This window comes from Sminthopsis crassicaudata, chromosome 5, assembly GCF_048593235.1.
Source record: "Sminthopsis crassicaudata isolate SCR6 chromosome 5, ASM4859323v1, whole genome shotgun sequence".
Taxonomy (NCBI): Eukaryota; Metazoa; Chordata; class Mammalia; order Dasyuromorphia; family Dasyuridae; genus Sminthopsis; species Sminthopsis crassicaudata.
The window spans coordinates 96,118,871-96,145,431 of NC_133621.1; the positions used below are offsets into that span (position 1 = coordinate 96,118,871).

A 26,561-nucleotide genomic window follows, 5' to 3' on the forward strand; every position below is an offset into this window, starting at 1 on the left:
GCCAAAGAGAGCTAATTCTATTTTGGGTTATGAAAATGCTGCAAGATTACCAATGTTCTTTAGCGATAATATTCTGAGTTCATACATAATGACAATGTTTCTTCATGAAGTTAAACAAGTAATCTAGGAGTGGGCTTGAGGCTGAGTAGAACATTGCCTGGGCAACTAAGTGGCACAGTAGACGGAGTGCTAGGTATGGAGTTGGGAAAATTCCTCTTCCTGAGTTCAAATCTGGCCTCAGGCATTTACTGGTTATATAACCCTGAGGAAATTCTTACAATAAACCTTTTATTTATAAAACCCTGAGGAAAGCACTTAATCCTGTTTGCCTTAATTTCCTGAATTATAAAATGAGCTGGAGAAGGAAACAGCAAACTACTCCAGTGAATTTAACAAGAAAATTCAATTTGTGATCATGAAAAATTGGACATAACTCTTGTGGCGAATACAAATGGCCAGTTCATGTATGGAAAGGCTTCTAGAGGCTTTTGACATCTTCTGGTGATAGCACTGCATTGCTCTCTTTGGTCCCTGCTGAATATATACCATTGTTATTGGGCGAAAGCTTTCCACTCTACATCCCTCTACTAGACTTGTAGTCTCCAGTGGAGACTGATCACAAAGTCTTTTGGACAATGCCAGATATGGATGCCTTCCTCCCCTGTGGACACATGTTTTTCTCTGTTTCCAGTTTCATTATTGTATTGCCTCCAGGTGTTTCCTTAGCTAAAATTCTTAGCTTGCTCTTCCTTATGAGAAGAATAAGTACAGCCATTGTTCTTCATTAAAATGTAGAAGTTTTCATGGTTTTTTGTTTGTTGTTTTGTTTTTCTTTTTTTGAAATAAGCCAGACTCATCTTGAGCTATCAGGAAGCTTCTCTATTCTATACTCTGGAGAGTTAGACAGGCCTATACATTCCAACTGAAAATTCTCAGCTCTAAGAGCCAGGCTCTCTAAGAGAAAGGAAGGGATTCTCACAATTGATTAATGTCCTTTATCCCATTTTTTTTTTGGAATAAACTTCATGAGTGTCTGAGAGCAACAATCATTAAATCAACAGCATTTCTCATGTCTTCTGATTTTAATTTCTAAAGCCAAGATTATAAGTCATGTAAGAATTATTTGTACAATAATTGCCAATCAGCTTAAAGTCTGGGGTTTCTCTATTTTTTCAGTTCTTTATCTCCTCTTACATAGATTAGGGGAAGGGGAGCACAAAGGAACAGAGAAACACTGAAGCTGAACGTCAAAACCATCTTTTCTTCTACTTGGTTAACCTTTTTTGGCCTTTCACACACAGATATGCCCAGTTAAAGTATGAAAAAAGCTTTCATATCTCTGTTAACAACCATTCATCCAGAAAATTAATTCTCTCCATGAAATGTGCTGCAACTATCACGGATAATCAAGTTTTATTTTAGTTTCTTTAATTTCTCTTAAAATAAGAATTTTTTAAGTTCTATCGCGTTATTCCCCAACATTGTTGTAATCTTGAATTTGGTGAACAAATGACCATTCTTTTTTTTTTTTTTTAATAGCCTTCATGACTATATATCATGCTTTTTTGCAGTTTCTCTCTGGACTTAATTAATCTTTTTAGTTTCTTGTCCCAAAGGACATCTCCCCTCCCGTCCAATGATTATTTTGGTTGTCTATCATATATATATGTATGTGTATACAAACTTATTTATGTGTGTAGATGTGTATAGAGAGAAACAGAGAAAAGAGAGTAGGGACACAGAAATATAGACAAAGAGAGAACCAGAGGCACAAGTATGTCAGGGGGAGATGGAACAAAATATCATAAATTTAGAGCTGGAAGAGACCTTAGAGTGTCTGATATATAGAGATTGAAGAATAGGAGGAATTTTAGGGGTTTTTTTTGTTTGTTTTGTTTTGTTTTGTTTTGTTTTTTGTTTTGTTTTTGGTTTTAGTTTTTTTACATGCCCTTTTGTATAACAATTATCTCTCAGTTTCTGGCTGAGGACTAACCAATACATTGAGTTGAGAATTGAAGGTGTATAGATCACTATTCTATAAGTATAGTTTGTGTCTTTCACTAAGCCAGTTATCTTGTATTATCAAAACTTGAAATATATCTGCCACTTTTTTGTATATAGTAGTGATGGTGAGGGTGTCAAAACAGGGTCTGATGGGTCATTGCAAGAGCTTCTTTTAATTTATTCTCATAGGTTTTATATTTCAATACCCAACTACTTAACTTTTAGGGGTATAAAATATAGGAATTTGAAGGGATTTCAAAGGGTATGTGCTTAAACTTAGACAAACATCCCCCATCATAAGACATCCAACAAAGGTTATATTTACCTTTAAATATCTCTAAGGAGAAACATTTCCTCCTAAAGCATCCCATTCCAAAATCTATGTTTTTATAATTTCAACACATTTCCCCTCTGAGGGCCAAAGTGATCCATAGAATGTCCCTTTCATATGTCAGTCCAGGGATTTTTATTCCTTGGACTGAGCATGCTCAGATTCTTTTTTTCATTATCTTGTTGGTCAAGGTTAATTCTTGGTTTATCAATATGCTTCCTAAAATTGGAGCTACATATTGAATACATCACTTTAGATGTGGTTTGACCAAGGCAGAGTAAGATACCATTATAACATTCCTAACACTGTTCATTTAGATTTAATAATTTCCAGAATCTGAGTTTGAAAACTCAGAAGCCTACCTAGCCCAAAGCCTACAAGAACAAAGATCTAAAATACCCTTGACCAGGATTCATTTAGCTGAAGAACTCTTATTAGAAGAGATATACAAAGCCCAGTTCTAAGAATTAGGACATTTTTATATATCAAACCTACATTGGCCTCCTTGGCACTTTAATCCTTTCAAATCATTAACCCTAAAAAAACCTCTCAGGTGAAATCTGTAGCATGCTATCATGTTCCTGATTTTCTCCATTACTATTTGGACAAGCCTACTACATTTTTCACTTGAGCAATTTAGAACCCAGGGGTGGCAGATATAACTTCAAACCCTGTGATTTTCTTTCCTGCTTGCTATTATTAATTTGTGATAAGTAGGGCTTTCTCTTCCCCAAACACTGAAAGAATCTGGTCACCTGGACCAATAAACAATGTCAAGTAGATTTTTCCTAATTTTATATATTGTGTTTTTTATTCATGATAATCATAAGTTTAAAATATGTTACAGTTTCAATAGAGTAAGAACAAATTAATCTCAAAATTATCCCAGATTTGTCAATTTAAAAAAAAATCGAATATGAAATTGATAGGCCCAGGATAAACCTCTTTTTGTCACTAAATAAATGGACATTAATCATCTCTGACAATTTAAATGGACTTAATGATATTTTAGAAAATTTTATTTTCTTTAATCCACTGATGTCTTCCTCCAATATGTACCTTCTCCAATATGAGTACCAACATGTATTAACTAAAGAGGTTCTAAAAGCCCAAATCTGTTAAAACACTAGTATTCTTTTTCATATAGGCAGCTAGGTGATTCACTGGATAGAGGACTGAACTAAGAATTAGGATAACTTGAATTTGAATCTTACTTCAGACACTATTTGTATGACTATTGGCAAATCATTTAACTTTTCTATCTTTCAATTTCCTCATCTATAAAATGAAAATAATATTAATACTACTTTTTACTGTTGCTCTGAGGATACCAATTATATGATCAAGGGAGAACATTAGAAGCAGGGCTTTCTTGGTAGTTTTAGTGAAATTAAAGATCAGGAAAAAGAGAGAGACAGACAGAGACAGAAGTCAGACAGACAAAGACAGAAGAGAGAGAGAGAGAGAGGAGAGAGAGGAGAGAGAGAGAGAGAGAGAGAGAGAGAGAGAGAGAGAGAGAGAGAGAGAGAGAGAGAGAGAGAGAGAGAGAGAGAGAGAGAGAGAGAGAGAGAGAAGGGAGAGAGGGAGGAAGGAAGGAAGGAAGGAAGGAAGGAAGGAAGGAAGGAAGGAAGGAAGGAAGGAAGGAAGGAAGGAAGGAAGGAAGGAAGGAAGGAAGGAAGGAAGGAAAGGAGGAGCAAAAGACTTATATTTTTATTCTTAATAGAATATAAGCCCCTGAAATGTAACTTTTTTTTTCATTTAAAAAAAATCTTTATATCCACAGAACTTAGTAAATACTTGGCATATATTATTTTTATTCAGTTGTGTCAAAATCTTTGTGGACTACATTGTAGAGAACTTCCAGGAAGCTAGAAACTTCAGTGACTGGGATGTTCTTTTCCTCTTAAGATTAATCAAGAGCTCATTTAAGCTTGAAATCATGAGAAAACATAAGGTCCTGGTACAATTACTGGAGCATTGTGAACTTTAAATAAGATTGGGTCCCTAGAAACTAACAATATGATTCCAAGATTATAGAAAACAGAAACCAGGGTTGGTTACAGAACAATGTTTTTCATAGTAACATTATTGTTTTAAGATATTTAGTCTACTTTAACATATTTAACATGTATTGGGTCAACCTGCCATCTGAGGGGAGGGGAAGGAGGGGAAAAATTAGAACAAAAGGTTTGGCAATTATCAATGCTGTAAAATTACCCATGCGTATATCTGATAAATAAAAACTATTAAAAAAAAAAGATATATAATCAACATGATTTCTTTCATTAAATGCCTCTGTTGAATTATCAGCAACCCCACCTCCTTATTTTCAACTGCCACTAGCCCATTTGTTGTACTGTCTGTAACATCACATCAAGCCAATACCATCCATGGGGTTTTCTTGGCAAAGATATTGCAGTGATTTGGCTATTTCCTTCTCTAGTGGATTAAGGCAAAGAGGAAAATGACTTACCTTAGCTAATATGTGTCTGAGGCCACATTTGAACTCAGGTCTTTCTGACTTAACACATAGTAGGCATTTAATAAATATTTGTTGAGTAAATAATATAAGTTCCAACTACTGTATCTATTCTAGTTAGGTCATAAATACTTAGTTCTGTTCCCTTTTTTTTCCCCCTTAACTCTAGTCCTGGTCATCTTTGCCTTTTTTTTTTTTTTTTGGCCTTCAAATATTGAGGGCTATTTTTATCCATGATGAGGCAATAAACTAGAGTTTTAGTACAATATTTATGGGGTGGGTTGGACTAAGTAATCTCTAAGGTTACTTCCAGCCCAAACATTCAATGAGAACAGAAGCTGGCACATAATACTTTCAAGTTTTAAAATTACTATATAAACATTATCTCATTTGAGATTCATACAGTACCCTAGAATAGCTATTACAATACTCTTTTTTGGAGATGAAAAATCTGAACTTTAGAAAATTTAAATAATATACTAATGATAGCACAACAAATAAGTATCAGAGATAGGATTTGAACCTAGGTATTCATAACTGTCAGCTAAATTTCTGTCTATTATGCTTTATTAGTTGTCCCTCACTTTGACATGCTAAGTTCTGATCAAACATGATTAGTCTAAGCTGTGAGGCAAAAGAGTTTTTGAATTATGTGATAAATGAAATTCTATGAAGTTCTAGGTAAGAAAAATAAATTTATTTATTAGCCAAGTGAAGGGCAACCCTAATTGGTTTAATAATGAAGTTAATAATTTAATAATGAAGTGAGCTAAGAGCTCTTAATACCTCTTGATTACTTCATCCTTGAGATAGGGAGGTAAGCTAAGTCATGAGTCCCAGCAGCCTCCTTCAATTCAGGCCAAGAAAAATCTCTCCTTTTTCTCCTTCATGAGCCAGGGTCCCCAAATTCTAATAAATAAGCTGAAGTCACAAGGTAGCACTTGGTAGTAGCTCTAGCTCACTTTAGTTTCTATTGAATAGGCAAAGAAAGACCCTGTTTTCTCTTGCCTCTTTTCTTGCCTCTTCCTAGAGGCAAGAACAGGGTGATATTCCCCAGCTAGAATGGGCCTAGTAGATTTTCTCTGTAATTTAGCATAAGATAATTCTTTTTAACAGAACGGCAGATATTGCAAATTAATATTAATAATCAAATGATAAATAATTGTAATTGATTTTATTCAGTTAGAAAACATGATTTCAAATTCCAAATATGACAAACTCTTGTCATCTTTGGCAAGTCAATTAAACTCCTTAGGTTTCAGTAAAATGATGTGGTTGGATCAGATTATCTCTAAGGTGTCTTTTACCTCTAGATTTATAATCTTATGAATTTAGCAAAGTTGTATAAAATGCATTTGGTGAATGAGTTTATGACATTCCTTGGAGCCAAAATGTACTATAAAAAATTACTATGCCTTGCATTTGAGAGTGTGCAGTTATTATGGTACACTGAATCAATGGCACGTGAATTAATCAGCTTTTCCACAATTTAATCAACAGCAGTCTTAACTGTGTTTTTTTCTTCTTTCTGATATCAGAATAACATTATATTATGGGAAATCCCTTCTACTACCAGAATGAAGCAATTTCAGTGTGACAAATTACTTCATGTACTTAAAAAAAATTGACAATTTAAATGATTTCCATTCTATAACACTGATTATTAACATCCCCAACCACATACAGATTCCAAATGTGATCACATAAGATGAGAATTTATGCTTCAAACATAATTTTAAGTGCCCAGATTCACAAAATACCTACTGAAAATAACTACAGAGGGAGATTAATATATTTCATGACCTTTGCCAATAGGTATATAATATGAGTCACTATACCATTGAAACATGAATGACATAGGTAATACATATTTCTGAAAATCACATTTAAATTTTTACAACAAAGTACGATGAAACTGTAGCATTTTAGAGAGCAATAAATTATTAAATATCTTTTGAGTAATCAGAATCTTTGTAGAGACTAAGATGCCTTATTTGATGTCCTACCAAAGTTCACTGTTTATTTTGCTTCAGATATTTGTGATCCATATAATCTGGATATTTTGTCTTACAAGACGCATTGCTATCTATGTTTATATTAGTAGACAATTATCATTAATTGCTATAACTAACAGTTTTTTGCCCTATGCAAATATAGAAAGACTAGTCCTTTGATGACAGACACTGCCAGGCAAGAAAGCTTTGGCCAGTCTATCTTAGCATTCCACTGGCAATTCAGAGTCACCTGAAGGCTAAAATGAGGCATCAGAAAATAAAATGATAAATAATTAGGTTTTTAAAAAAAGTAAAAAAGGTCTGAAAGTTAGCACCTATAGGAAAATTTTAAGAAGCTAAATAGTGTTAAATGTAATTCTAAGATCAAATGTATTATAGTGTATAAAGGTTGTAACTTTAATTAGCCAGTTAATAAGCCCAGTGAATATCTGCTATGTGCTCTGAACAGCCCCGTGCATATACAAAAGGAGGTCCTTGTTCACAAAGAATTTAGAATTGAGTTTGGACAGAGAGGGAAGAGATTGGTACAGATGACACAAAAGGAAGTAATAAAAAACAGCCTAGAGTAAATTTCTAAATGAGGTGGCACAAAATATAATGGCATAATAGTTTAGATAAGTGGAAATCAATGAGGGCTAGAATAGTCAGAAAAGGATTAATAAAAGAATAGAAACTCACTTTAAGGCTTGGAAAAAATAATTCCTTCCAATCACTGTGGTAAATTGAGTATGCAAGTATTATTATATTTATTTTACAGATGGGGAAACTGAGATTTTTAAGTGCCTATGATGATGCAACTAATAAGTGGCAAAAAAGATAAGATTCTTGAAAACCTGAATTTGAATGCTACTTTATATAACGAATTTAAGTGTGAACCTGGAGAAATCATTCCACCTTTTCATACCTTAGTTTTTTTATTTGTTTATTTTATTTTGTTTTTGAATTTATAAAGTGATGTCATAGAATTAAATGGTCTTTAAAGTTCCTTGTAGTTATAAATCTATGGTTCTATGATTATAATTGACCAGGCAGAGTTTGTACAAGGGATTCTTCAATCTGTTCTGTCATACTATGCTGCTCCTCCAGTGGGGACTTTGTATAGTTAAAAGGCTGAGAAGATGACTTGGTGAAGAAAAAAATGATTCAGGCAAAGGGGTGGATCACATCTAGAGCTATTTTATGTAATATTAATATTTTTCTCAGGTGAGAAAGCTATGAACACAGGAGGTAAAGACTATAACCCCAAAATACTAGTGTCTCTTGGTACCGGGCCATACCCACCCATCACTGTGAGGGACTCAGCATGAACTTAGCATGAAACTCCTGATCCTAGTGCAGATGCTAATCCCACCACAGCCACAGCTGCACTGCTACTTCAGACAGAGGCTCCTTGAAAATACCTCACTGCCCCCCATAAACACACCACAGTGTTTTGTTTTTTGTTTTTTGGTATTTTTTTTTTTTAGTAAAAAGGCCAAGCAGGCTCTAACTATAGCTTTTATATACTGAAACTATATACTTTTATACTGAAAGAAAGTAGATTTCAAATCCTCAGGAGACTAAAAACAGTTTGTCTCTAGATGAAAACCCAAAGGTAGATATAATCTAGTCCCCACCACATAAGGCTCTCATAGAAGAAATTTAAAAGGATGTTAAAAGAGAGCTAAAAGAAAAATGGGGAAACAAAAGGGAAGCTTTGCAAGAGGGTCAGGGATAAGGCATGTAACTCATTAAATGATAGAGAGGAAAAAGAAAATACCTTCTTAAAAAATAAAATTGGTGAAATTAAAAAAAAAATTCCATAGAACAAAACAATCATTTATAAATTCAATTGTACAATTAACAAAAAGAAATTAAAAAAGTAAATGTAGGAAATAATTAAAAATCAGAATTGAACAAAGGGAAATGAATGACTCAAGGAGACACCAAGAACCAGTCAAGGAAAACAAACAAAAACAAAAAAAAAACAAAAACAAAAAAAAAAAAGAAAGAAAGAAAGAAAAAAAAAAATGAAATACCTACTTGGGAAAACAACAGACCTAGCAAATAGATCTAGGAGAGAAAATCTAAGTATTATTGGACTCCTTGAAAATCATGATGGAAAAAAAGAGCCTAGACACTATTTTTCAGGAAATCATCAAAGAGAACTGGCCAAATGTCATAGAAACAGAAGGTAAAATAGTCATTGAAAGTATTCATTGATCACTTATTGAAAGAAATCCCAAAATTAAAACTCCAAGAAATATTGTGACCAGAATAATCAGATCAAGGAAAAATTACAAGCAGCCAAAAAAAAAAATATCAAATACCGAGGAACCACAATAAGGATTATGCAGGATCTAGCAGCATCCACATTGAAAGATTGAAGGGCCAGGAATCTGATATTCTAAAAGGCAAAGGAACTTGGTATGTAGCCAAGAATAACTCACCCAGGCAAACTGAGTATTTTCTTCCAGGGAAGATGGACATTCAATGAAATAGGTGAATTCTATTTATTTCTGATGAAAAAAAAGAGTTAAACAAAAAATTTGATCCCAAAATATAGGACTCAAGAGAAGCATAAAAAGGTGAAAAAAAACTCTTTGAGAACTGCATTTCTGTTATGAGTATACATAAAGAGTACGTGGATAATTTGGTTTTACTGTTATAATATTAAAAAGGAATTAGAGGTAGAAAGGAAATTGTACCAGAAAAAGGGAAAAATGGAGGTACTACATCTCACAAAGAGGCAAAGGTAACCTATTATATCTGAGGGAAAGAAGGGAGGCAGATGAACATAGTGTGAATCTTACTTTCATCAGAACTGGCTCAGAGAAAATATTGACATATTTGGTTTATAGAAAATAACCTCTCCCATCTCACTAAAAAGTAGGAGGGGAAAAATGGGAAAAGGGAAGCGGTAAGCTAAATAGAAGGGAATAAAGAAATAGTAAGGGAAAAGTTTAAGAAAAGGGGAGGGTCTCTAAGGGGGAAGGAAGGATTATAAAGAGGGAGGACTTTGTGAGGCAAGTGGTGCTTATAAGTTTAATATTGGAGAAGGGGAAGTAAGGAGGAAAGAAAAGAGAAAAACAATTTGGGGAAAACAAGATGGCAGGAAATGAAGAATTAGTAGTTTTAACCATAAATATGAATTGAGTAAATTCCCCCTTAAAGCCAAGGCAGCAGACTGGATTAAAAGTCAGAATCCTACAAAATCGTGTTTACAAGAAACAAACTTGAAGCAGAGGGATACATACAGAGTAAAGGTTAAAGTCTGGAGTAGAATCTACTATGCTTCAGGTGAAGTCAAAAAAGCAGGGATAGCATCCTGATTTCAGATCAAGCAAAAGCAAAAACTAATCTAATTAAGAGAGGTAAGAGTACTACATCTTGCTAAAGAGTAGCCTAGATAATGAAGTAATATCAATGCTAACCATATATGCACCTAAAGGAGAACTTGAGAGCTGCAAGAAGAAATAGACAGCAAAACTATAATAGTGAGAGATCTCAATCTTCCACTCTCAGAACTAAATAAATCAAACCACAAAATAAATAAGAAAGAAGTTAAAGAGGTAAATAGAATACTAGAAAAGTTAGATATGATAGATCTTTGAAGAAAACTAAATCAAGACAGAAAGGAGTACACTTTCTTCTTGGCAGTTCACGAAACCTATACAAAAATTGACCACATATTAGGACATAAAGACCTCAAATTCAAATGCAAAAAGACAGAAATAGTAAATGCATTTTTTCAGATCATGATTCAATAAAAATTACATTCAAGAAAAAAACATGGGAAAATAGACCAAAACTAAATAATCTTATCATAAAGAATGAATGGGTGAAATTGCAAATCATAGACACAATTAATAATTTCACTCAAGAGAATGATAATAATGATATGACATACCAAAATATGTAGGATGCAGTAAGTAAGTGGTAAGGGGAAATTTTATATCTCTAGAGGCTTACTTGCATAAAATAGAGAAAGAGAAAATCTTTCTTTCTAAAGCTAGAAAAAGAGAAAATCAAAACCCCCCAATCAAACACTAAACTTGAAATTCTAAAAATAAAATGAGAGATTAATAAAACTGAAAATAAAAAAAACAACTATTGAATTAATAAATAAAACTAAGAGTTGGTTCTCTGAATAACCCAACAAAATAGATAAACCCTTGGTAAATATGATTAGAAAAAGGAAAGAGGAAAATCAAATTGTTAGTCTTAAAAATGAAAAGGGAGAACTTTCCACTAATGAAGAGGAAATTAGAGCAATAATTAGGAGTTACTTTGCCCAACTTTATGCCAATAAATTTGATAACTTACATGAAGGATGAATACCTTCAAAATTATAGCTTACCCAGATTAACAGAGGAAGAAGTAAATTGGTTAAGGTCCCATTTTAGAAATAGAAATAGAACAAGCTATTAATCAACTCCCTAATAAAAAATCCCTAGAACCAGATGGATTTACATGTGAATTCTACCAAACATTTAAAGAACAATTAACTCCAATGCTATATAAAATATTTGGTGAAATAGGATTGAAGAAATCCTACCAAATTCCTTTTATGACACAGACATGGTACTGATATCTAAAGTGGGTAGGACAGAAACTGAGAAAGAAAATTATAGACCAATCTACTTAATGAACATTGATGCAAAGATCTTAAATAAAATATTAGAAAAAGATTACAGAAAATCATCCCCAGGATAATATACCATGATCTCGTAGGATTTATACCAAGAATGCAGGGCTGGTTCAATATTAGGAAAACTATTAGCATAATTGACTGTATCAATAACCAAATTAATAAAAGCCATATGATCATCTCAATAGATGCAGAAAGCTTTGATAAAGTCCAACACCCATTCCTATTAAAAACACTGGAGAGTATAGGAATAAATGGACTTTTCCATAAAATAGTCAGTAGCATCTGTTTAAAACCATCAGCAAGCATCATATGTAATGGTGACAAACGAGAACTATTCCCAATAAAATCAGGAATGAAATAAGGTTGCCCACTATCATCATTACTATTCAATATTGTATTAGAAATGCTAGCCTTGGGAATAAGAGATGAAAAAAAGAGATTAAAGGAATTAGAATAGATAATGAAGAAACCAAATTATCACTCTTTGCAGATAATAGGATGGTATACTTAGAGAACCCCAGAGATTCTACTAAAAGCTATTAGAAATAAGCAAAGTTGCAAGATACAAAACAAATTCACATAAATCATCAGCATTATTGTCGATAGTATAAAATATTTGGGAATTTATCTGCCAAGGGAAAGTCAAGGACTATATGAGCAAAACTACAAAACACCTTCCACACAAATAAAGTCAGATCTAAACAACAAGAAAAATACTAAGATAGGTCAAGCGGATATAATAAAGATGTCAATACTACATAAACTCATTTATTTATTTAGTATTATACCAATCAGACTCCCAAGAAACTATTATAATGACCTAGAAAAAATAACAAAATTCATTTGGAAGAATACAAGGTCAAGAATTTCAAGAGAATTAATGAAAAAAAAAATCAAATTAAGTTGGCTTAGCTGTACCTAATCTAAAAGTATATTATAAAGTAGCAGTCACCAAAACCATTTGGTATTGACTAAGAAATAGACTAGTTGATCAGTGGAATAGGTTAGGTTTACAGGACAAAACCGTCAATAACTATAGCAATCTAGTGTTTGACAAACCCAAAGACCCCAACTTTTGGGATAAGAATTCACTATTTGACAAAAACTACTGGCAAAATTGGAAATTAGTATGGCAGAATCTGGGCATTGAACCACACTTAACACCATAAACCAAGATAAGATCAAAATGGGTTCATGGTATAGGCATAAAGAATAAGATTATAAATAAATTAGAACATAGGATAGTTTAACTTTCAGACCCGTGGAAGAGAAGGAATTTGTAACCAAAGAAAAACTAGAAAATCCCTATTGATCACAAAATAGAAAATGTTGATTATATCAAGTTAAAAAGCTTTTATACAAACAAAATTAATGCATGCAAGATTAGAAGGGAAGCAATAAACTGGGAAAACATTTTTACAGTTAAAGGTTCTGATAAAGGCCTCATTTCCAAAATATATAGAGAATTGACTCAAATTTATAAGAAATCAAGCCATTCTCCAATTGATAAATGGATCATATAATAAATGTTCATATCAAAGGATATGAATGATTTTCAAATGATAAAATTGAAACTATTGCTAGTCATATGAAAAAGGTGTTTCAAATCATTATTGATTAGAGAAATGCACATTAAGACAATTCTGAGATACCACTATATACCTGTCAGATTGGCTAAGATGACAGGAAAAGATAATGACAAATGTTGGAGGAGATGTAGGAAAACAGGGACATTGATACATTGTTGGTAGAGCTATGAATACATCCAGCCATTCTGGAGAGCAATTTGGAATTATGCTCAAAAAGTTATCAAACTGTGCATACTCTTTGATGCAGAAGTGTTACCACTGGGCCTATATCCTAAAGAGATCTTAAAGAAGGGAATGGGACCCACATGTACAAAAATGTTTGTGGCAGCCCTTTTTGTAGTGGCTAGAAACTGGAAATTGAAGGCATGCCCATCAAATGGAGATTGGCTGAATAAATTGTGATACAATATGTTATAGAATATTATTATTGTATAAGTAATGACCAGTAGGATGAATACAGAAAGGCTTGGAGAGATTTACATGAATTTATACTAAGTGAAATGAGCAGAACCAGGAGATTATACACTTCCACAATAGTTCTATATGATGATCAATTCTGATGGATGTGGATATCTTCAGGAATGAGAGGATCCAAATCAGTTCTAATTGATCAGTAATGAACTACATTACTACAACCAGAGAAAAAACACTGGGAAATGAGACCACAATATAGCATTTCCACTCTTTCTGTTACTGTTTGCTTGCATTTTTGTTTTTCTTCTCAGGTTATTTTTTACCTTCTTTCTAAATCTGATTTTTCTTGTGCAGCAAGATAACTGTATAAATATGTATACATATATTGTATTTAACAACTACTTTAACATATTTAACATGTATGAGAGTATCTGCTAATTAGGAGAGGGGGGTGTAAGGAAGGAGGGGAAAGGGTCAGTGTTGAAAAATTACCTGTGCATATGTTTTTTCAATAGAAAAGATATAATAAAAATAATATGTCAGGCATATAAGTCTTTCCAGTGGAGGCCAAACTCATGTAGAATATATTTTTCATCCATAAATGATAATTTTTGGTTTGGTCCAGATCTGTGATTTCATTGATTAGAGGGAAATTCTGATGTCTACTCTAACACAGACTCAACCACAATTACTTGGGGTAGAGAACAGCTACTGTATTTCAAAAGCAGGCCTCAAACCCTAGTTACACTTATGTGGGGTCTGGCTCTCTATTAAACCATTTTGCCTCTGTTTACTACATTAAACAAATTATATCAGACAATTTATTCATTACAGAACTTAATAGAACCCATGCTGTTTGGATGACTTTCCTTTTCCTGCTGGCTATTCCATTAAAGTTAACTTTTTCTTTTTCCTGGAGATGTCTTTCTCTAATCTTTTGCTTTCTTAGAGAAATCTTTTCTTTCTTTTCTTGTGGTTCATTTACATCTTCTTGCCCTTAATGCCTATTGTCCTGCTGATTCAGCAAACAAACCTCTGGGCAATTTGGGTACTGTTGCTCAGCTCAAAGTTAAAAACAAACACCATATGCTATGGTTATGAACTTCCCAGGCTGGCTTGCAATTTTGTAAGGAAGAATTGATGGAAAGCAATCACATTTCAGGCTCAGAGAAACTGAAGATTTTACCTAACCAGGTCCTTTTAGACCTTTTGTTTTTTGTCTTTTTTTTTTCTTTTAATTTTTTTTAATTTTAAAAACATATGCATAGATAATTTTCAACATTCACCCTTGTAAAACTTTGTTTTCCAATTTTTCTCCTCTCTTTTACCCACTCCCTCCCCAGACAGCAAGTAATCCAATATATATTAAACATGTGCAATTCTTCTATACATATTTCCACAAATATGCTACATAAGAAAGATCAGACCAAAAAAAGGAGGAAAATGAGAAAGAAAACTAAATACAAGCAAATAGAATCAAAAAAGTGAAAAATACTATGTTATGAAATTAATGCCCTCAGAAAAACCTGGAAAAATTTACATGAATTGATACAAAGTTAAACGAGTAAAATCAGAACACTGTACATAGTAATAATAGTATTGTAAAATGATGAATTGTAACCCACTTAGCTGTTTTGCATTCAGAAATGCAATTATCCGAGACAACTTTGAAATACTTATAAGAAAAAAATTATAAACATTCCCACAGAGAGAATTAAATTGTCTATAACATAGATCAAACAACACATTTTTTACTTTATTTTTCTTGGATTTGAATAGATCAAAGAACACATTTTTTACTTTATTTTTCTTGGATTTGAATTTTGATCTATGTTTTCTTTTACAACATGACTCATACAGAAATATGTTTTGCATGATCACACATGTAAAAAATGATTTGCCTTTTCAATGAGAGAGGGAGACAAATAGGGAGAAAATCTGGAATGCAATTTTAAAAAATTGTTAAAATTGTTTTAACGTGTAATTGGGGAAAATAAAATACTAAATTAAAAAAATGATATGATCTCTTTCTTTGGAAGTTTTCAGGCAAAAATTGGGTTATAATTTCTCTAATATATTTAAAAGGGGATCTTTGATCAGCGAAAGTTTAAACTTTTTAGTCACTGACATCTATTCCAACCCTCAAAATCAGGAGTTTATAATGTGTTGTCCTTTCCAAGACTCCTTTCATTTACACACTAATGGGAGTTTTTCTGGGAACAATGGATGAATTCAATGGAGATGTTCTTTGGTTTGGAATTTCAGGGACTGAATGATAGCTAGAAGGAGATATTAAGGACTTTATTCCTTAAATGTCATGCATGGAGGCAGTTGTCTACTCAAACAATGGGGAGCCATGGCAAATAAATATGGATATATGAATGACAAAATGATATCATGTTGTTTGGCTATTTTAGTTGTATCTAATTCTTTGTGAAACATTTTAGATATCTTCTAAAATAAATTTTTCATTTTACAAATTCTAGTGAGCCCTAGTGACTCATTGTTGACTAGAGCCATAGCCAAGTATTTCTACAACCAGAAAGAATACAATCCAGGATAAGGAGTATGAAAAACACTGTCATTTGTAGAGAAGGAAGGAGAGAAACAATCAAGTGTGTGAATATAGAGACTAAAATATAACTTAAGATTATACCTTAGAAAGTTCTGTCTACAAACATCCCAGAAAGAATTGACCATTTGGTTTCTTCCTATCTAAACTTATTCTCAGTAATAAGGTTCTAAGGACAATTGTTTCTTCATATTGAAGCTTGCTCTGTGAACATCAAATGCCTCAAAATATCATGTGGAAATGGATAATTTTCCTCTATTAATTTTACAGATAAAGAAACTGATAGTCCAGAGAAGGGGAATGACAATGACTCTTTTCCCAGAGGAAAAGTTGCTCCTTTCTTACTGTAAATGATACTGATATAAAGTAGAGTCTCATATATATATATATATATATATATATGTATATATATATATATATATATAAAGAGAGAGAGAGTTACATACACACACATATACATATATATTTATATTCATACATATACACATTTAATACCATACAGCAATACAAATAACCCAAGAGTAATTATTTGCACTAAAATTATTTCATTTCAATTGATTACATGCCCTCAATTTCCTCATCAGAATTCTTTGGCCATTTTCATTTGAGGTTGGAATTATCTTATTCTGCATTGTAGTCCATTTCTACTTTTCCCCCAGTTTGCATAATTTCACAAATGTTTTTCCAAATGTTTGTATTTCTTATATTTTTGTCTTAATTGTATTATGCTATTTCATCACAATAATGTAACACTACTTAATCATTTTTCTACATAGCTTTTTTAGTTTTTCTAATTATGCATTTGTGTGTGTTATATATATAACTATAAATATTACATACTTACACTCTCACACACACATATATGTATATGTATATAGGATGCTTGACTTTTGGGAGGAAGCAATGGGGGAGAACTCTGAAACTCTCCTCTGACAGAGACCCACCCTTCAGGGCAGTTAAGTGGTCTCATTCAGTTAAAGATCTGGCTAGAGATGGGATCCCACCCTCTATTGATTTAAAGATTAGCCTGGGACCACTCCCAGTAGCTCTCCCAGTTAAAGTGGTCTCATTCAGTTGGAATTCTGGGCCTGATATTCCTATTGAGTGGCTTGAAACTCCAAGATAATTACTTTCTTTTTAACTGGAAATCTAGGCCTGGAGGTATTGACAACACTGAGGGATTCTTATTAAATTTTGAATACAAGCCCCAGCCTCAGACTGCTAATAAAAACACAATTCTGAATTAAATCTCTGCAGATTATGTCTTGCCAAGGAAACTTTAATCTTGTCACAGCTGAATGTAGGGACTCATGCCCACTGAAGATATGCTCTTCTCAGTGTTAAACTTTGCCATTTCCCCTGACAGGACCTTGCCACTGATGAGTCTGTCTTCTCAGTCAGTTCCAATAAAATTTCCTTTTGCCTCAGACTTTGGAGTTTGTGGTAGCCAGAAACTCAAAAAATGAATGGATGCCCATCAATTGGAGAATGGTTGAATAAATTATGGTATATGAATGTTCTGTAAGAAACAACTAACAGGATGATTTCAGAGAGGCCTGGAGAGACTTACATGAACTGATGCTGAGTGAAATGAGCAGAACCAGGAGATCATTGTACACGGCAACAATAAGACTATGCAAGATGATCAATTCTGATGGACGTGACCCTCTTTAACAATGATATGAATCAAATCAGATTCATTTGTTCAATAATGAAGAGAACCAGCTACATCCAGCGAAAGAACTATGGGAAATGAGGGTGAACCCCAACATAAGATTTCTGCTCCCTCTGTTTTTGTCTGTTTGCATTTTAGATTTCCTTCTCAGGTTATTTTTACCTTATTTCTAAATCTGATTTTTCTTGTGAAGCAAAATAACTGTATGGACATGTATACATATATTGTATTTAACATATACTTTAACATATTCAACATGTATTGGTTTACCTGCCATCTAGGGGAGGAGGTGGGGGGAAGGAGAGGAAAAGTTGAAATAAGGTTTTGCAAGGATCAATGCTGAAAAATTACCCAAGTATATATCTTGTAAATAAAAAAAGTATAATAAGAAATAAAAATAAAATTTTAGTACATAGTCCTCAGTTATTCTTCAAAAATATTCTACAACTTATTTTTGCCAAATTCCTGAAATTTGGCCTGTCTTTATGACATCCATCAGAGCATTAGCCTTTTCAGGGCAGCAGTTCCAGGTTTAATGACTCAGGATATGCAGCTAAGAAGAGTGAAAGGACCTGCATTATTCTTTAGGAAAGCTCCTCCCATGTTTGAGAAAGTTTAAGTAGATTTGAAAGACAAAAGAGTCAAGGAAAAGAAAATACCTTGTGATAAAAGAAGTAAAGAATTTCCCAAGAAGGCATGGCTTTCCAGCCAGGGCTTAAAAATTGCTTTCCTTCCAGATCTTGCCTACCTAAGAACCTTGACCTTCAATTACCTTCTTTAATGACAGATTCCTAGTGAAGCATTCCTCCATCTTAAACTTCGCTACCCTCATTCCACTTCCTCATGTACACTGCAAGGAAGCATTGTTCCTGCAGGTGCCTATGAGTCTGTCCTCTCAGGATTCAAAAAGGTTGAATAGAAGGGGTAAGCAAAATATTTTTGGAAAAGACAAATGATTCTTCAATTAAAACAATATTCTTCTTCACCTCTCAGTAACCCTATTGTTAAAATGTCTTCCCATTCAATAAGCCAGTCATTGGTGAGGAAGCTTTTTTACTGACCTACACTAATCCCTTTCCCTGGCTGTTCTACCTACATAGGTGGTATGCTCTAAGGAAGTGGGAGGAAGAATTGGTAGGTAAGATCATCACTTTTCTGATCAAGGCCATATACTACTCTTCCCAAGTAACTTTGCAAATAATTAGTCTGTATCCCTGCAAAACACTTAGCTCAATGCTTGGCATAAAGTAAGTACTTAATTCTTATTTTTGCCACTATTTTCTGTAACGTGCCCTCCTGGCAGTTACAATTACTAGTCTGTCCTAGACCCACCAGAGTACCTTTGACCACTGTCCTTTGCAGTGTGAGCTCTACCCGGCTCGCCTCCTCTGAGGCCTTCTAAGGTCTCTGGCCACAATCTCTTGAATCTATAGCTTAATAACCGGTAGCACACTCAAGAACAACCACGTGTAATCTTAAAAGCCTTTATTATACCTACTCACATAATGCCCTAACTGATGCCCTGACTTGTTGGTTCCCTGGTGAACACCTGGTCAAAAGACCCATGTGTTCACTACCAAAACCCTTACCTCTTTTGGCTACCCATCTTGGCTTGGCCACCCAGGCTAGGAGCCAGGGTGAACAGCACGAGGTTAAAGAGAGAGAGGTTGCTGCCTGCAGTGGGCTTACATAGGGCCTGTGAGGTCACACACACAGCCAATCAGCGAGAGAGTCACCCATTACGAAGCTATCTCAATATGGCCAGGATCCCGCCCAAGGGCAGTCCTAATATCTGTAAAGGGCCTAGAACCGATCTTCTCTGTGCGGAAGGGAGCCGCCCTAATGTCAGTCAACTCCAGCTCCGGGTTGATTATTAGAGCTGCGTGTCTGTGGATGCGTAGAGCTATGAGTCGCCTGGCCATAAAAGGAGAAACCCGACTAGGCATTGATAAGGGAGCTGGCCCCGCCCACGATGGGAGGTTTCGGGGAGGGTCCGAGAACCTCTATAAGAGGAATTGCCAGCGGCAACTCGGGGAGACATTTTGGGTGCAGACAATAAAGACCAGTTCTGCTACACGTTGGCTCTCTGTTTGCTTATTCCCCGCTCCTGTCTCCGGAGCGGGGCCGGAGACGTCCGAAGGCTGGTGATAGCGTGAGGCGCGCAGTAAGAAACTTTCAGTTTCCAGTGAAGCTGCAGGGAAGCAGACCCACAACAAGTGGCACCTTGAACAGGGACCTGGGCAGTGTATTCGCTGGAACAAGGAAAGGTAAGTAAAAAGACGCGCTCCTTGATTTTTAGAATCAAGAAGAAGCAAACAGCCTGACTGCTTAGACGCAGTTAGATGAGGCATGGGACAAAAAATAGTTAAAGCCCATATCGAGCCAACAGATTCAGGAGTATATGCTTCATAGCTATATAAACTCCGTAAAAAGAATGGAGTGGATCTTAACTTAAAAGCATGCAGAGCCTGGATAGAAAAAATAGAGCTCTGGTCTGTCTGTGTATGTTTGTCTGCTTTGAATTTTTTGTTCTGTGTTAAAAGTTAGCAAGCTCATAAGAGATAAGAATTCAGCCTCTGTGTTACAGGCTTAGAAAAATAACAGGCTGAACTGTGGAAATTGAAATTCATTCAGAATAGTAATTCTTTCAGAGTGGTTCAAAATGTATTGGTCTTAAAAATTGTTTGTGATTTTAAACTTTTTAACCTGTTGTACCAATTTGTAAGTAAAACAAAAGAAAAAAAAAACTTGACTATTTTAAACTGGTGGGAAAGTTTTCTCTGAAAAGCAGATTTTCAAAGCTAAAAGGGGAGTAATGGCATTACAATCTTATCTGCTTAATACCGCCTGGGAAGCTTCTTACTAGTGGCCTTGAAGCACTCAGGCAGGAAAAAAAAAAAAAAAAAAAAAAACTATTTGGTTTGCTTCTGAAACATTGGGTAACTTGTTATCATTATGGGTTATGAATCTTGAAGTTTAAAGTTTAAAAAAAAAAGGTGATTAAAGAAAAGGGACAAGAGAGATTGATTTGCAAAATTAATTAATAGTTTAAATGAAGCATCTAGTCAGAAGAGTTATTGGTTTGGAAGTGTTTAAAGTATGTCAGAGAAAGTTTGAGCAAGTAGGCATTGGGAAGAGAGAAACAGAGAGATAGGACAGGAGAATAGAGGTGATTTAAGAAGGATTTATTAGTGGGAGCAAATGATTTCAAGAAGAAATCAGTGGGGAAAAGAAGGAACTTGTTGGAAAAGGTAGTCATGGAGAGGTGACTGTGAGACGGAACGTATTTTTGCAGGGCTAGAGCAGCAATAGGAAGCTGCAGCTGTTTCTGGTTGAAGAAAGCAAACTGATTTAAAGGGATTCAAAATTCTTCCTTATATCCAATATTTGAAACCAAGGATTTGTTTTTAAGGAAATATGTTATGTCTTTACTTTAACATCTGAAAACTTTACAACTAAACAGGCTTATTGCTCAGACTCCTCCCTTAGGGTTTCAACAGTGCATGAGTTCTAGCTTGGAGACGGGGTCCTGGTTAGGACGTGGAAGGAGGACAAGCTGACCCTGAGCTGGAAAGGACTGTTCCAGATCCAGATACAGCAGTGCTACATAGGAAAGAGAGTGGACTCTGAGGGTGTGGACTTCCCAACTGAATGCAGAGAACAAGCTGAGACAAACATTGAAAAGCAACTGATAAACTGTGCATGTAAAATCTTGATAGAGGTATTGAAACCTCACTATTAGATAAAATATCTATTACTGACACCTCCCCCTCCTACAAAACATCCTCCATCAATCATAAGAGTTCCTAAAACTTGTACCAATAATGTAACTTTTCCTCCTCTGATGAATTGTGTTAGAAAGAAAAGAACCTGGTATGACACTTTATTTGGTGGTGCTGGAACTGGTTTCGGTATAGTTAATTCAATAGACCTTGAGATCTTGGCCAGCAGACTGCGCAGTGCTGGACAAGCTGTTTCTCAGGCTTTGACTGTAAATGCTCAAATAGTTGCCCACGACGATCCTACTCCACCAAAATACATTATAATATCAAGGCCAATTTCTACAGATTTTTGATGATAGTATTATTACTAGTTTGGGTTTTACTGGAAATATTAGTAAATTATTTAAGTGGACCAAATGCTCTTTACAAAATATGTATACCTAGATACAAAAAGAAAATGCTCAGAGATTGTTGCAATGTGGGATTATATGTTTAATTTACCAGAAGCATGGAAAAACAATGACCTGAAAATGCTATGTGTACTTTTTTTTTGGTGTACTGGAACTATTGTGTATTGTCAAGTTAAGATATGGGCTGTTATGTGTTAATTTCATGTATTACCTTTTGTCTTACCTGATTACTTTGCTTTACTTCATATATATGGATATCCTAAACAGATCTTAAGTTATGAAGAAACTATTAGAGTCTAATCAGCGCGCATTAAATGAACATCAAATACAGACTCTTATAGCTGCAGGACAACTTATCGAGGCCTCTCATTTAGTAACATCGGATACTAACCACCATTGGTATGATTTCTTATTTAGATCAGGTAGCGCTACCATTTATTTTAATAGTTTAGCCATACCCATATTATTATTATTGTTCTTTTTGTAATTATGTATGTGTAATTGTCATATGTATTGGAAAATGAAATTAATTTACTCTAATTTCACCCCACTAGCTCAGTCCTCTTATTATTTTCGTGATCTTAAGGCCAAATGATTAAGAAATTAAAAATTTCATATTAGGATTATAAGCTCACTCAAATCTAACAGGCCTCAGCTTCCAAATTATGGGAACTTGACCGTTCCATGAACTCTGTATATTTTTGACACTAGATGCTAGGAACTAGCCATTCCTAGAGATGTTTGTGCTCCAGAGAAGAGTGGCTCCCTCTCTGGGCATAGACAATTAATAAAGAACTGTCAAGATACAGACGATACGGAACGAGTCAACTAGTGAAGCCCTTCCGTACCCCGCACCTGCACAGATGTATGTGCCAAACCCTTATATAAATTTTTGGCAAAAATCCTTCTTTGTCTATAGACATGATAAGAAAATTAACTAGAATGAACAGAACCTTAAAAACTATGCTCATTAAACAAAAAGGGGGAATGGGATGCAAGAAAATAACTCAACAAGATATTGATAAAGCTCTCTTCACTATCAATTTTTTGAAATTTGACGATGAGGGATTAACCCCGGCCATGAAGGCTTTAGTTGAAAATACCATGGGTAATAAACCAGAAAGAAAATCAATGACAGAAAAATCGGAAAATGATTCCAAAGAATTAAGATTGGAAAAGATAATGTATAAAGATGAGAATAACGTTTGGAAAGGCCCTTACAAAGTTATTGTGAGAGGCAAAGGATTTGTTTGTGTCTCAACAGGGGAAAAGGAGAAAAGATGGATCCCGATCAGAAGGACCAGGTTGGTATGAGAAAAAGAAGACGAATCCATCGGGGCAGAGGAGAAAGGAGGAGAAATGGAAAAAACCGAACCCAACGAGCAAAGAGAAGAGAAGGAAGACGAGAAACTCAAATGCGAATGAATCAAATTGCATGCATGTTGTTAGGATTAAGTAGCCTGATAGGAGGGGTGAAGAGTGAGGAGAGAAATATGATTGCAGATTTGTCTAGTTTTCAAATGGTCACTTGGCATCATCAGCCTATACCATTAGCCACGTTAGGAAATGTTTCCTTTTTGGAAGGGATGGGGGCGTACAAAGAATCAAAAGTATGGAAGGAACATTTTAAGAAGCTCACTTTCATTATTCGGGATGTCCCTTTATGCCTGACATATAACTTAAAGATAAGTTCATGCATTATGCTGGAACCTTTTAGAATTAAGCAATGATCCCTCAAAACGAGCGACCTAAATGACTTGACTAGCGAGATGATAGTTGAAATGTTGGCTGTTCCCCACGTGGAACATGAGATAAAAGATGAAGTTGAAAGTCCCCTTCCCCCTTGTACCCCGGTTATGAACTCGCCTTTATTTTCACCTTTGATCAGTTGTTCCACGGGCGTGTTTCGTAAAGGCCCCTTTTTGCCAGGAGTTAACATTAGCTTTTGGAATGGAGAGACAGATGAGGTACCAGTACTGGTGGCACCAACACCCATAGTGGAAGGGCATATTCAGAATCACCTATGGAAGATAGGTCTGGCACTATCAATTACGAATATCTCAGTTATAATTAATGATCCTCTACATGAACATCCTACCGAACTGCTGATACTGCCACATAGAGTTTGGAAGAAGGATTTTGGAGAAAGGTTTGGAAGTTTACTAGGGAAAAATACTACCTGCTTTAAACACTCTAGGGTTAATCAGATTCAGACTTGCTTCCCTTTTAAAGGTAGAGTTCAGTCATTTGACGGTGCAGCCTTTTTATTATGTTTGATAGCGTCAGTTGAGCGAGTCAATGATACCTAGAGGGCATCCTGCTATGACGCGATTATCACCAATGAAATTGGGGAAAAAACCTTAGCCTTTAACAGTGGGGTTATATTTTTATTGAAGAGTCCCCCTATCACCCCACGCCCTCCTTCGGAGGGTAAGAAACAAGATGGCAAGGGTATGATTCCAATGTATACTCTACACGCGGCTAAGGCACCAACTCATTGGGCTATAACTCCTAATCTTCCCAAATTACGAATGATGACATGGGTTCATGAAAGCATCCCTTTAAAATTGACTGGTAATGGCTCATTCTTGGTAGGCTCACACATTTACTCAGGGTTCCCAGAACGACAACCTCAAATGTTTAAACAAAGTAAAGACAGCTTAACTTTTATGACGACCCACTTGCCACTGTGCATAGTTCTTGAGGGAATAGGGAATGATTGGTGTGCTACCATGAAAAGGCTGAATAGAAGTCATCTGCTACACAGTAATAGCGAATTAAATAACATAAGTACCAGTATGATGGTACAGATGAAGGAAATACATGGAAAAAATATAATGAATGCTGTGAGACAGAGACGTGCTGATTTGCCGAGTTGTATAGACTCAAGGTTGGGTGTAGTTTTTGGTCAATTAAGGGAATGCAGTACAGGACTAATGAGGAAAAGCATATCTTTGCAAGATGGCACTGTGAACTTGACGTTTTGGGATCGGAATGCCGATTCTCACTCTCAACTGATTGCTCCTGTATTCTATTCTAATCATGTCCTACAGCCACATCTGTGGAAAGTGGGATTAGTTACAAATAAGATAAAAATGCAGTTACATATATCTAATAATGAGGACAGGGAGTTGACTTTTACCCAATGGCATCGGGTTTTTGGCAACAAGAATTCCACTTGCAGAGGGGGAGTTTTTCCAAATAGTACATTGTGTTATAGTTTTGAAGGACAATTATGGACTTTGGGTAATGCTTTGTTCCTGATATGCTTGAATTCAAATTATAAGATAACCAAAGCAGAAGGGGAGTACGTGGTAGTGTGTACAAATGGGACATATACAAATGTTATAGGAGGTATTGAAAGATCATTACTGTATAATAGCACTTTGTTTTTGCTGGAAGTGCCACCGTTTACCGTTCATCCTATTTTAGCTAAGAACTTTGCAATATCACCAGCAGAAGGGGTTCTTCGAGGACTATTGAAAAATCTGCATCATAGAGGAAAACGGGAAGGTGGCAGTATGTTTTTATCACTGGCGGCCTTAGCTCTGAGTATCGCAGAGGAATTCCAGATAAGAGAACTGAATACACAATTGACTATTGTGGCGGAGAAGCTACAGAAGTACATGACTGAAAATGACTTGGCCTGGAGACACCAGGAGGCCATAGACTCTATGCTGATTTCTCAAATAACTCAACTGCAATATGTTTCCTTGGAGTTAGTGAAACAACAAGCTTTGTTGTCCCGATATGTGAAACTTACTTGTAGCTTTTTATATCGTGCCTCTTGTATATTACCTGTGTTATATAATTCCTCTGATTATGCATATCTTGAACGTCTTTTACGTAATGCTTCTATGCAAACGTCTTTACAGAATGAATTAATGGCCCTTGACAAAATTATAAATGGATTGGAGAATGTGACAATTGATTTTAATAAGCAATGGGAGGAATCGACCTCCTCGTTGATGGCATGGTTGAATGGGCTTGACTATCACAATGTAATTCACTGGTTAATTCTCGGGTGTGTTGCCCTCGTCCTTGTGTTATTTATGTTATGTTTTTTGCCTTTAATGATTCGAGCCATACTTTTTGCACTACGTCGGTCTCTGACAGAATTGAAGGCAGCTAATGTCTTAAATGCCAAAGGAGATTTGTAATCAATCCCTGATCAATGAGCCTAATGTTGTACATGTATTTTGATATTATCTATTTGTGTTTCGATTTCTGGTGCTCTGAATATTTTCCATTTTTGATATTTTCATAATTGATATTCCTGGTGCTCTACCTCCATTTATGTCCTTCCGAGTTGTGATGGCTGTATTAGACCGCCCTCTTTTTAAACAAAAAGGGGGAATTGTAAAGGGCCTAGAACCGATCTTCTCTGTGCGGAAGGGAGCCGCCCTAATGTCAGTCAACTCCAGCTCCGGGTTGATTATTAGAGCTGCGTGTCTGTGGATGCGTAGAGCTATGAGTCGCCTGGCCATAAAAGGAGAAACCCGACTAGGCATTGATAAGGGAGCTGGCCCCGCCCACGATGGGAGGTTTCGGGGAGGGTCCGAGAACCTCTATAAGAGGAATTGCCAGCGGCAACTCGGGGAGACATTTTGGGTGCAGACAATAAAGACCAGTTCTGCTACACGTTGGCTCTCTGTTTGCTTATTCCCCGCTCCTGTCTCCGGAGCGGGGCCGGAGACGTCCGAAGGCTGGTGATAGC

At 35.3% G+C, this 26,561-nt stretch overlaps 1 protein-coding gene across 3 annotated transcripts; it reads left to right on the forward strand.

Moving 5' to 3' along the window:
- Window positions 1–19,511: 19,511 nt before the first annotated feature.
- On the forward strand, window positions 19,512–26,290 carry LOC141542920 (uncharacterized). Of its 3 annotated transcripts, none has more exons than XM_074267633.1 (2): window positions 19,512–19,979; window positions 21,189–26,290. In XM_074267633.1, exon 2 carries the CDS (start codon window positions 24,298–24,300, stop codon window positions 26,002–26,004), a length of 1,707 nt encoding a protein of 568 aa, XP_074123734.1. In that variant the 5' UTR covers window positions 19,512–19,979; window positions 21,189–24,297; the 3' UTR covers window positions 26,005–26,290. The 3 variants fall into 3 exon arrangements, with proteins under 3 accessions (XP_074123734.1, XP_074123735.1, XP_074123736.1); XM_074267634.1 differs by having other exon boundaries at window positions 21,202–26,290; XM_074267635.1 differs by having other exon boundaries at window positions 23,109–26,290.
- The last annotated feature ends 271 nt before the right edge of the window (window positions 26,291–26,561 follow it).

Excerpts from the sequence above, each read along its gene's own strand:
- LOC141542920 (XM_074267633.1), top strand. The coding sequence starts at position 24,298 with ATGATTCCAATGTATACTCTACACGCGGCTAAGGCACCAACTCATTGG.